The 12,948-nt window shown below is 35.4% G+C and overlaps 1 protein-coding gene across 10 annotated transcripts in view; it reads left to right on the plus strand.

The window, feature by feature from the left end:
• Positions 1 to 12,948, plus strand: part of Ccdc88a (coiled-coil domain containing 88A) — a 140,694-nt gene that overhangs the window by 96,411 nt on the left and 31,335 nt on the right. For 8 of the 10 annotated variants that reach the window (XM_052199652.1, XM_052199653.1, XM_052199650.1 and 5 more), the window contains exons 17-19: positions 2,418 to 2,559; positions 8,837 to 9,001; positions 11,624 to 11,785. In XM_052199652.1, the coding sequence (XP_052055612.1) occupies positions 2,418 to 2,559; positions 8,837 to 9,001; positions 11,624 to 11,785 (469 nt within the window). The remainder of the gene's footprint in view (positions 1 to 2,417; positions 2,560 to 8,836; positions 9,002 to 11,623; positions 11,786 to 12,948) is intronic. The other 2 variants (XM_052199654.1, XM_052199646.1) reach the window with 1 other exon arrangement.

Below are 12,948 nucleotides of genomic sequence, written 5' to 3' on the forward strand. Positions count from 1 at the left end.
GACAACCAGGACTATACAGAGAAACCCTGTCTCCAAAAAAACAAAGAAAAAATCATTGGGGATTAAAATATTTAATCTAGAGATATCCGTAAAATGCAGACAGCCAGTAACTGCAGCAATGAATCCCAGTAGAAAATGTCATGGGGACTCTACAGACTTATGTTTCAGGTTGAGTTAACCTGGAGTAGCTGTGAATTAAGAGTTTATCTAGACTACTGATTTGTTGTTGTAATTATTATTAGTATGGATATTTTTAAAAGACATGTTATTGTTTGCGTACATCCTGAAATCCATGAATTTACAACATTGGTCTCCTGTGCACTTCTCTTTTAATGAGTAAGCTCCAAGACATTTACAGTGCTTGTAAATAAACCGTGCTGTCGATGCAGTTGTGCTGTTAGGTTTGAACTGCTAGAGAATGATAAATAGAAAAGGAGAGTGAGGCCAAAGGTGGTTATTGCATTCTTTAAATAGTAAGGTTAAAGTCAGAAATGTTTTTCCTTTAGTTGCATGATTATATGTAGAGTGTTCTAACTATGAATATATATGGCACCTTACTGTTTTGCTAAAGTTACTATTGCACCAGGGTTTTCAGATGTAATTCTTTTTTTCTCTTTATCCTGCTTTCTTTTTTCAATATAATTGTTTCTTTGGGTTTATATTTTCAGGAATTTTAATCTGCTCACCTGAGATTTTTATTTTTCTCTTCTTATAGTACAACACTACCAGAATGGTCTAAAGCAATTCAGACATCAAAAGTTAAACACAGCTAAAATCAAACTTAGTGAATATGTTTAAAATTAATAAATAAACATTATAGGGGCTGAAGAGATGGCTTCGTGGGTAAGAGCACAGGGTGCTCTTCCAGAGGACTCGGGTTGAGTTCCTAGCATCCACATGGCAGCTCACTGCTGTCTGTAACTCCAGTCCTAGGGGATCTAATTATCCTTTTGGCTCTTCAGGCACCTGCACATGTAGCATATACACACTTATGCACATAAATAAAAATAACTCTTAAACTTTTAATTACAGTAAAAGGCAGAATGAAATAGCATTTTCATTTAAAATTTAGATTTATTTCTGTTTGGTTTTCTCGTTAGATTCGATTGGGATACTGAGATAGAGTCCCTTGTAGTTCAGACTGATTTGTTTGTGTGTTTGTTTGTTTGGTTTTGGTTTTTAAGATTTATTTATTTTCTTTATGTATATGAGTACACTGTAGCTGTCTTCAGAGACACCAGAAGAGGGCATCCTATGCCATTATAGATGGCTGTAAGCCACCATGTGGTTGCTGGGAATTGAACTCAGGACCTCTGGAAGAGCAGACAGTGCTCTTAACTGCTGAGCCATCTCTCCAGTCCCCTCAGACTGGTTTTTAACTCACTGTTCTTGATGTTCCTGCTTCCACTTCTCAAGTGTTGAGATTACAAGTGTATAGCACTGAACCCAACTCTCCGGTTCTGTAGGTATAAAAATTTGCATTAACCAAACCCTTACTTAATATGCATTCTGAAATTTCTGTGCAAGTACAAGGAATTGAGTTTGCATCCGTAGTACCCATGTAGAAAGCTATGTGAGCTGCAACCCTGGGTTGGGGAGGACCAGGAAAGCCTCTGGGTGTGATGGCTAGCCTGCCTAACTGAAAAATGATGAACTCCAGGTTCACTGAGAGACCCTGTCAAAGGACCAAGGGAGAGCAACAGGAAAAGATACTTCCTCTGTTCATTGCACACAAATGTATATACATGTGCACATGTCACATATGCCCAATTTTTAAAACTACTTAGTATTCACTCATGCATTCTAAAATATTGTACAGTAACTGAAATATTGGTATTCACATCTGTCTGCTTCTACCAGACTGTGTCACGAGTATAGCATTGTCCTTTTTTTGTTTAAAAAAAAATACTTAAGATTTTGAGATGTTTTGTTTTAGACAGTGCCTCCTTATATAGCCCTGACTGTCCTTGAACTCTCTGTGTGAGTCAGGAATGTCTGTGCTTTTCCACATGTTGGAATAAAAGGTGTATGTCACTTTGCCCAGCTTAGGTTAAGTTTTAAGTCTTAACTGATCATATAGGCTATTAAATTAAAATGCATATATATTAATACCACAGTCACGTGTGGGATAATAATGGATCCATTATCTTCTTTTTTCTGGTTTAGTCTTACACAACTAGAAGAAATATTTGGGGTTTATCTAGTCAGCTTATTTTTTGAGCATTGATTGTTTTTTTGACAGTTTAACAGTAATTCAGAATTCTGTTTACTTACTCGTTTTTGCTCTTTGACCACCGCTAAAAAAAAGATAATTTACATCTTAAACATGAATGTATTAAATAAATTGCCTCCAAAATGTTTTGATATCTAGTGACGAACTATATTACTCTTATATTATTTGTTATATTATTGGATAGTAGGTACAAACTTTTGGAATCAAAATTAGAATCCACTCTTAAGAAGTCACTTGAAATAAAAGAAGAAAAGATTGCTGCTTTAGAAGCTCGGTTAGAAGAATCTACAAATTACAATCAGCAATTGCGCCATGAACTTAAAACAGTAAGTTTTTTCTTTGTAACAATTTTATAAATACTTGGACAGAAAAAGAGAGAAAATTCAAACTTGCATGTATTTATGTTAGTATTTTATTCTGTTTCATATATCTGGTAGTATACTTAACAGATGTTTGTCACAGGGAAGTGCTAACAGTTTTCTCAGTTGTTTTCGAGTATGTAATAGTTCCTCTTACATGTGAAGGATTATAGAAGTGGGATGGACAAGAGGTGACATTATTTTATTTCAAAAAATCATCGGTTTTTAAGATACTGATACCTTCACTGTGGTGCATTTTTCCTGTTGACCCCCAGGTAAATTTTAATTTGTAATGATAGGACTGTGAAGATAACATTATAGAGGAGAGTCACAGGTGTGCTGGTGAAGCAGCTGGTCTGCTCATAAACAGTGTTCTCTAGGTCACCAGATCTGTGAGATTTGGAATTATTCAGTCAAGTTAGGCCCTGCTTTCACTCAGTGAGTGAATCGGAATATAAAGGGTTTACTATTTGTGAGGTTGGTAAGTGATAAACCATAGAATCTCATTCTGTTTACTCTTCCGTCTTCAGTCTCCTCCTTGCCCCAATACTTGTCTTTTTCTTTATTTTTTTTTCTAGACAGGCATTTTTTCTAGGTAGGCAAAGGTGGCCTTGAGCTAACCATCCTACTTCTTTCCTATGCACAGGATTATAGAAGCATCCAAACAGGTAAAGGAGATTATTGTAGTCCACACCTAGAAATCTTCTATCCAGAATAACCCAGGAAATACAAGTAGATGGCTAGGCAGTGTTCGATCTCTCCATATAATTATGTGAGATTGAGTCTTTAATTTTTTTTCATTTACTTTTGTTTGTGTTTATATACACACACACAATGGAAACACATCACACCATGCCTATGGATTTCAAAACACAACTTTTCTGTATATTGGTTCTTGGGGTCAAACTCGGGTCGTCCTGCTTGGCAGCAAACACTTTGAACGATGGAGCCATCTCACTAATCTATGAGACTTATATTCTTACCAAGTTATGGTTCAAGGAAAATGGAGTAGAAGAGAGCTGCTATGGTTTTGAGACTTGGTGCTTCATAACAGTCATTAAGTCATATAACTTCAAAGACATAAATTTAAATTTTCCAAAGTGTGCATACTGTTTATAAGAGCTGCTGCCTGTAAGAAATCTAGTGATTCTGCTTTCTATTTAGTTTTTCTTTTCCAGAAAATAGTCTTCCAATCATTGGTCTTTTTTCCTCCACAAGCATTATTACATAATAATACACTATTCTAATTTTACTGTGCTTCTAGACTAGATAAAGAGTTAATCAAATCTGACTTCCTTCTGCAGAAAGATTTTTTGCTTGCCACTTACCTGCAGCCTCTTTGCTGACATCTGTCATAGATGTTGCCGTGGAACATACACTGGTTGAGAGTTCTGTGTAGTTAAAGTAGTTATTAGTCACCTTTATGTCTTGAATTTTGTACTGTATTAGACAATGTGAGTAATAATGATATCTTCATGAAGTTATTCAGCCAGAAAATAAGCAGGTTTGAGCATAGGTTGGTTTGTGTGGTTTAAATCTACACTTGATCTTAGCCAAAAGGCCGAGAAGCGATGTGTGGTTTAAATCTAAATATTAGAGATATCAGATGACATTGTCGTCTTTAACTTCAGCCACTTTGCATAGCTGCTCTAAACTGGCTTACTCCTTTACACATGAAGTCAAATGGAACTGTACTTTTCTAAGCTTTGACTGCTGCATATTCAAAAAGGCATATAACTTGAAAATAGATTCTGAAAGTAAAAGATGAATAATATAAAGATTAAGCTATAACATAGAAGTATAAAAGATAATTTAAACCATCCAAAGGAAGGCGAAAAACAGAACAGAGCACAAATGGGAAATAAGTAGTAAAAGGGACATTTTAAACAAATCATGTAGATAATTATATTTAGTAAAAAAAAAAAAAAAGATTAAACATCCTCATTCTAAAGTAGAGATGACTATATTCAATGAAAATGCCACCTACAAGGAAGTTTGATGAAAGACGATGTACTACTGTAACACTAATCAAAAGATTGCTATTAAATAGTTTTATATCATTAGCAGCTAAAAATTATAAAGTGATCATTCTAGCTTCATGATAAAGGAAGATTAAATGTTCTTGTGTCTGGCAATAGCTTCAGACTGTGTCAGTATTGGTACAGTGACATGGAGAATTACCTGTCACAATTATAAAGGATTTCATATGAATATCACATATAAAAAGAACTTTATTAAGTCAAATGTTTATAGGTGACCTACAATGAACATTATGCTTAATGGTAAAAGAGTATTTACTTTCAGAAGGTTTCTGTTACACATTGTGTTATTGGTCTTCACATATGAGAATAAAGGGAGGAAATCCTTTTCCAGATAGGATCATATTATCAAACATACAGATAGTTTAACTTGTTTTTTCTGTTTGTCCTTTTCTATTGCTTTACCTTGCCTTACTACAGTAAAACATCAGGTCTAGATGTGTAACAGTGGGGAAGGCAGTCTCGCTCCATTCCAGGCTTAGAAGGAACGTGGTCAGTTTTTCCCTGGGAAGTAGAGTGTTGGTTATAGGTTTGTTGTGTATAGCATGTGCTATGTTGAGGTATGAGTTTGTATTCTCTTCTTATTTCTTCGGGGCTTTTATCATGACATATTAAACTTTATTGGAAACCTTTTTTGAATCTAATGAGGGGATGCAGTGAATTGTATCTCAGAATGTGTTTGGGTTACATTACTTGACTTATTTGTTTGACTTGTATATTTCAAACTAGCCACATATTCCTAGAATGAAACAAACTTAATCATGTTGTCTAATTTTTTTAATTACTTTTTAAATTTTTTTGGTTTTGTTTTTTTTTTTTCTTTTTTTCTTTTTTCTTTCTTTTTTTTTTTTTTTTTTTTTTTTTTTTTGGATTTGATTTTTTTGAGACAAGAGTTTCTCTATATAGCCCTGGCTGTCCTGGAACTCACTCTGTAGATCAGACTGCCCTCGAACTCAGAAATCCACCTGCCTCTGCCTCCCAGAGTGTTGGGATTACAGGCGTGCACCACCACTGCCCGGCTTACTTTTTAAATTTTAACTGTATGTTTGTGTGTGGGTGTCATTGGAGAGGGGTTGCGTTAACTGGTGTCTGAGGAGACCAGAAGAGGGTGTTGAAGCCCCTGGAACTGGAATTACAGACATTTGGCTGTTAGTGACTCATCATGGGTGATGGGAAATGAACTTGGATCCTCTAAAAGAACAGCAAGCTACTCTTAATTACTGAGCCATTAATTTCTCCAGCTCCATGTGTGATGTTTTTAAACCGAGAGCAGTTGAGGAATATACCTCCTTGTATCCAAAGGTATGTGCACACATGTGTATTCAAACATCTTTAGACATAAAGTTTTAATTAAAATTATTAATTAAAATTAAAATCTGTACACAAAAAAAATGATTAAAAATTAGAAATAGCCCAGTGACCCTCAGCTGGTAATTGAATAAGGAAATTTTGGTACATCTATATACTAAATGATAGTACAAAACTAGAAAAGAAAAATTACTGATTCATTTAATATAATAGTAAAGCTTAAAAATGTGCTCATAAAAATATAACATAAAAAAGATTGTACTGTGCAGTTTCATTTATATGATGTTTTAGATCATGCAAAACTAAATTTTAGTGAAAAAAAGCAAAACAATGATGTCTTGTAAGCAATAATCCTTTCAGAGTAATAGAAATACTCTAATCATATCAATAAGTTAAATGGTTATATATGTTATATTATATGTATATAACTTTTATATATTATTCTAAAAATAGATCAAAAATCTCTTATAATCAGTATATTAGTAACTATATTAGACTATACTTCCATTCTAAAAGATTACATTATCTTTTATAATCACTAAAAATTTGAATTTACAATATAATTTACAATACTAGTTTAAATTGCTTTAGACATTAACATTTTTATGATGGCATGTGTCTTTATTTTATTTTTATTATTCTTTCATCTGTTACATACAGTCCAGTTGTTATCTCCCTCCTGGTCTCCGACAGTTCCTCATCCCATTCCTCCCCGCCCCTGTCTCCAAGAGGATGTCCCCACTTGATCCCCACACCACCCTAGGGCCTCAAGTCTCTCAAAGGTTAGGTGCATCTTCTCTCACTGAGGACAGGCCAGGCAGTCCTCTGCTGTATGTGTGTTGGGGGCCTCTTATCAACTAGTGTATGCTGGCTGGTTGGTGGCTCTCTGTTGGAGACTTCTTGGGGGTCCAGGTTAGTTGAGATTGATGGTCTTCCTATGGGGTTGCCCTCCTCCTCAGCTTCTTCCTGCCTTTTCCTAATTCATCCACAGGGGTCCCCAGCTTCTGTCCATTGGGTGGGGAACAGGAGTGAAGCCTGGAGGGCAACCAGAAAGAATGGAAGCAGGAACCTTGGGAGGTAGGAGTTGGGGGGGAACCCTCCCAAATATACCAGAGACCTGGTAAGTGAGAGGCCCAGGACTCAAAGAGAGGGACCTTAGATGAAATGCTCAACAGTGGGAAGAAGGAACTTGCAGAGTCCACCTCCAGCAGGAAGGCAGGACATCAAGTGGAGGGATGATGTCGCCATCCTACAGTGAAAAACTTAATGGATTTTTAAATTGACTTTACATTGCTTTGTTGTAGTGACTATTCTGACTCAAACTTTATTCATTTCCTGTGAGTATATGAGGATTTTTATTAATGGTCTATGAGCTAAGTTACACTTGAAGAAACTATAAGGCAGAAGCCTTGAATTTTATTTCCACCTCTCCTATTTTTGGTTATCATTATCCAGTCTTATTATCAAATGTATCTTCTTGCCAAACAAACACAGAATAGTACATGCCAGACCTAACACTCTCTCATGTCAGCTCTCTTTAAGATTACATGTAACCACAGCCTTCGTGGGCATAGAAAAAAAAAAAAGACTGAAAAAATAGGAGTTTCCCAGAACACCATTAAAGCACTGGCCAAACTTTCCATCTTGGCTTTCTTTTTTTTCTTTTGCCTTTTGTTCTTGCCATTTGGTAGCTCACTAGTATTAATACTAATATACTGCTGAATTAAAGGTTCTCAAGTTTTGTACACACACTATTTTAATCATTTCTACCATTAATATAAACTATAGTGTTAGTTTTTAAAATATACCATAAATATGGGGAAGAGAAACGAACAGCTCAGTGGTTCAGAGTTTATACTGTTGGTCCAGAGGAGGTGGATCACAACCACATACTTCAGCTCCAGGTATCTGAAGCCTCTGACCTTGGCAGGCACCTATACTCAAATGCACAGGAACAAACACACACTTAAAAAATAACCTATTTAGGGGCTAAGGAAATGGCTTGGCAATTAAAAACCCTGTCTGCTGTTCCCAGAGGCCCTGAATTCAATTCCCAGTATCCACATGGTGACTCAGTTCATACTTCCAGGTCCAGGGATACTATTCCTTCTTCTGTCTTCAGCAGGCACTGCACACACATTATACTCATGAGGCAAAATATTCATACACAGATTCTTTTTTTATTATTCTTAAAAATCTAATTATAGAGAAATGTTAAATTTGGCAGTTTTGATGTTAGAAGATGATCAAGTTTTTCATATTAATAACAGTTAAAGTCTAAGTATTAGTCTTTTCTGGTGTTAATTGCAACCTACTTTAAGTCAGTTTGATGCCCAGTCAGTTTGATTAACTGAGTAATCTTAGCACTTAACAGGCTGAGGAAAGGTTTTTCTTTTCTTGACTAAGGAGGTAAAGGGTAGCCTTGGGCTACGTGAGACCTTTTCTCAAAATAATAATAAAAAAATCAACTAAAATTTAAAAACTTCCTGTAGAAGATATGTCCTTGAATTAAATACACTAATGTGACTCAAGAGCTAAATGAATAAGTCATATTTTATTAACACAGTTAATTCTAGGTAATACATTATTCTAAGAAAGTAAGATTCGTAAAGATACCCAACTTTAACCCAAAAATCTGTTGAGATTCCTTAAAAAAAAAAAAGGCTACTTAGGTCCATTTTCATTGTAAACAATAGCAAAATATACTTTCTCTCCAACCCCCAAATTTGCATTTCAACGAGCTTTTGATCACAATAATGGTAATCACACATTTATCCCATTTTTAAAATACAGTATCTATCATATTCACTGGGCCAATACAGACCCAAAGTAACTGAGAAATAGAGAGATCTAGGTGATTTGTTTTCTTTCCATTAAAATATTTTAAACAATTTTAGGTGAAAAAAAATTATGAAGCTCTCAAACAGAGACAAGATGAGGAAAGGATGGTCCAGAGCTCCCTTCCGGTCTCTGGGGAAGATGACAAGTGGGTGCGCGAAAGTCAGGAGGCCACACGAGAGCTCCTGAAGGTTAAGGACAGACTGATTGAAGTAGAAAGAAATGTAAGTACTTAAAATGTCATTGGAAAAAAATTTTCAAAAATGTACAACTGTTGGTTGTATATATCTTTGATAATTTTATTTTATACTTTCTTCTCTAGTTTATCACATAAAAAAGACAGAGCTAGATTTAGTATGCTTTGCTCCTTACCTTCTTATAAATCAGTCACAAACTTAATCAACACTCCCGCCCATCATGTCTGCAGAGCCAGTATCATGTGGGCATGCTGTCAGGTTCTTGTGTCAGCTTAGGGTGTGACCCACAGGAATATACTTAGCTTTCGTGTACCTTCGAGACTGTTGGGGGAAAGACTTCCTTCCTTGGTTGTATTTTTTACCAGGGAACCCCTTCAGTGCCATTCACAATTTAAACTCTCGCCTTTGAGATCATTACCAAATTTTGCAAAATGGGGTCTGATGGGTGGAGTCTGGTACTCAGGTCACCTTTGATCCCTTGATGTCCCGGTGAAGAGCACAAGGCTTCTCTTTAATGGTGCCAATCACTTTAATTAATAATAACAGCTCTTTTTTAATAATTATAGCTGCTGTCTCAGATCTGGTCTTATATGTAATTTCACATCCTCTCCTTCTTGTCAGTCTGTTTTTTGTATCTTTTTGTTGTGCTTATTTTTCTTTCAAATTATAAACAGAATAAAATCAGTGAGCAGTAGCCATGACACTGTGATTGCTATCTTGTTGTGATATTTCCTCCACCAAAGCAATTAGTCCATGACATTTAAGTTTAGTGTCCCAGTACATGGGCAGAATATAACCAGGTTGTGTACCACCATACAGTGCAAATGGCCTCTATCCTAGTTCTCCATAGTTATTTTTTCCAGTGCTTTTGTTCTTCCAAAATCTAACCAGATTGGCCCTTGCTTATGTCATCGTAGCACTTTTCAAAGATTCAAACTCTTGCATAATATTCTTGGATTCTAATTCCAAAGGCCTGAGGACTATATTGCCAGATTATCCCAACAGTCTCAGTTCTTCATAACAATATTCTCTATTAGTTACAAAGACACCTGTCAGAAGCAACTTAGAAGGGAAAGAAAGAAAGGTTCACAGTTCAAGGATACAGTTCATTAAGGCAGGGAAATCATACAAAGGAGCCTTAGGCACTGCTCATATTGCATCTGCAAATCAGAAAGCACAGAAATAGCTCAGAGAAAGCTCAGCACACCTCATCTTTGTTCAGTCTGTACACCAATCCACATCAGTTAACCCATCTAGAGTTCCCTCAGGGACACGCCCAGTGTTTTATCTCCTAGACAACCTAGATCCTGTCAACTTGACATTCAGTTTAATCCATTACAGTGTATATAAATGGCTTGGCTTGGCTACATGGTAAGTTCAAGTCTGGACTATATGATACTCTGTATCAAATAGCTTGTGTGTGTGTGTGAGAGAGAGAGAGAGAGAGAGAGAGAGAGAGAGAGAGAGAGAGAGAGAGAGAGAGAGAGAGAGAGAGAGAACAGGGCAGTATTCTATGTTTTTCATCCTTTTAACAGATGATTTTTAGATAGTATGATATCATCATCTATCTTAGCTTCTGTGTGTGTTACTTGTTGCTGTTTGAGACACACATTCTCTCCTTGTAGCTCAGACTGACTTGGAACTCAAAGTCCTTCCTCCTCTTGTGTCTGCTGACTGCTGATGATTTAGGTTGTTAGTACAGCTTGCTTCCTCAGCTTTGATTTTTATGGGGTCAAATCACAATCTCTGTTTTATACATTGTTGTATTATTTATATAATATAAAAATAAAGGTATCTTTGTTATCTATTAAACATACAACAAAATATTGTGATTCATTTATACCATTTTTCTATTTAGTCAATACTACATAGGAAGTGGTCAGCCTAATTATAGTTATTTTATATTTTGATGTTTTATTTCTATTATTTAGTTATGCTTTTTAGTACAAATTTAGATTTTATGAAATTTAATTTATAAGAATTAATCTTAAATGTATAAAATTCATGCCTCACATTTTATTCCCCATGACTAGTGTAGTAATTCACCCATTTAACTATAAGACAAAAATATGGCTGTATATATTGAAAAAATTGAAATCAATAAAAGTTTTAGATAAACTTTAAGTCTTTATAGTTGGAATAGAATCTTAAGTTTTATACCATGAAAAACAAAAGCAAAAAAACAAACAACAAAAGGATGTTATTATCTGTCAAGTCTCTTATGGACTACATTTTCTAATAGATGACTAAAATTATTTGTGTAATTTTGCTTTTCTTCCAAATGTTATTTTGAAAGTACATATTTTCCTCCTTTGCCCAGAATCACCATTCACTTATGTATATATTGAAGAGTTACACCTTTTTAATTGATACAGCCTAAGAAAGCATTTGACACTAACCTGCACCTTCAGCAAAGAATTTTATTTCAGCACATTGTAAAGCAGACAGAATACAGGCACAATAGTATTTTAAGGTTATAGCAGTATTGCAAACTTTTATAATGGTTTAAATATTTGCAACTTGTGATTGAGGGGGAAGATTTTCTTATTAAAGATTGTTTAAGATCATTTTATTAAATACCATTATGTGTTAAAGAAAATACCTTAACGTTCATATTTAATAAGTGTGGTATCTTTTTCTTGTTTTAAGAATGCTACGCTGCAAGCAGAGAAGCAAGCACTGAAAACTCAACTGAAGCAACTTGAAACACAAAATAATAATTTGCAGGCTCAGATTCTTGCACTGCAGAGGCAGACAGTGTCATTACAGGAGCAGAATACCACTCTTCAGACACAGAATGCCAAACTTCAGGTTGTTCCAAACACTTTAATTATATACTTAATTATATACTGTTATAGTAAAGGAGGCTAGAAATGTAAACATTTATTCTTAGTTCCTCAGAATTTAATAATGAAAGATAGATTGATATTTTTGTTTGTTTCTATGCCATATACTTACTGTAAATGTTTTTTAAATGTCAAAGCCTGTGTAAATTATTAAATTCACTCCAGTAGAAGTGAAGATGATCTTATATTTAGTTTTGAATATTTCTATTCTTTCAACAAGTTGACCCCTTGTTTTAGAGTATAACGATAATACAATATTCTTACTTCATTCTTAAAACATTCTTAAACATTTAATTATTAAAATGCACATGCTTGGTCTTCATGTGAGTCTTAGACAACTAGAGTGGGGCCTATCCCAAAAGCTGCTGCCTCTAAGTGAGATCTGTTCTTCTAGCCTTGTCTTGCCTCAGTGGGAGGGGAAGCGCTTAGCCATGCAGAGACTTGAAGTGCCAGGGTGAAGAGATACCTGGGGGGGAGGGGGGGGAGGCACCTACTTAAAGAAGAAGGGGAAGGGGATTTGGGGGATGTATAATAGAAAAGGGTGACCAGGAGGGGGCAGTGAGGAGGATGAAAAAACAAAAGTTTTTTAATTAAATTTTACAAAAAGAGAAAGAAATGCATACAGCATAGAAATTTTGCCTTTAGATTTTGCTGAAATTATTTGAATGATACCAAACTTGAAATCATTCAAAGCATCCATCTTCAATTTAGCAATGTCAATGCCAGTTCACACAGAACAATCAAGGGAGAAAGAAGAGAAGAAACTGATTGCTCCTTTTAAAGTTTTCTTTTTTTCCAAGTGGCTAATTTAGATGCCAGAAAGATCTTCCAAAAATAGTTTTTCAGGTCTAAAAATGTTAAACAGGTAACCTTAATTCTTTGGGATTATTCAAGTTAACATTATAACATTTTGTTGAAATAGCAACCTGTGGACTGGGGAGATACCTAGCTCAGTTAGTACCAAGCAGAAGGACCTGAGTTCAATCAGGTCACCAAAGCAGCCAGTCATGGTGGCAAATGCCTGTGATTCCAACACTGAGAAAGAAGCCCCGACAAGTGAGTCCCTTCAGCTCACTTCCTAGCCAGCCTTGCCTAATGGTAAGTTCTAGGCTAGGAAGAGACACTGTT

Source organism: Apodemus sylvaticus, chromosome 11 (assembly GCF_947179515.1).
Source record: "Apodemus sylvaticus chromosome 11, mApoSyl1.1, whole genome shotgun sequence".
NCBI classification, from domain to species: Eukaryota; Metazoa; Chordata; class Mammalia; order Rodentia; family Muridae; genus Apodemus; species Apodemus sylvaticus.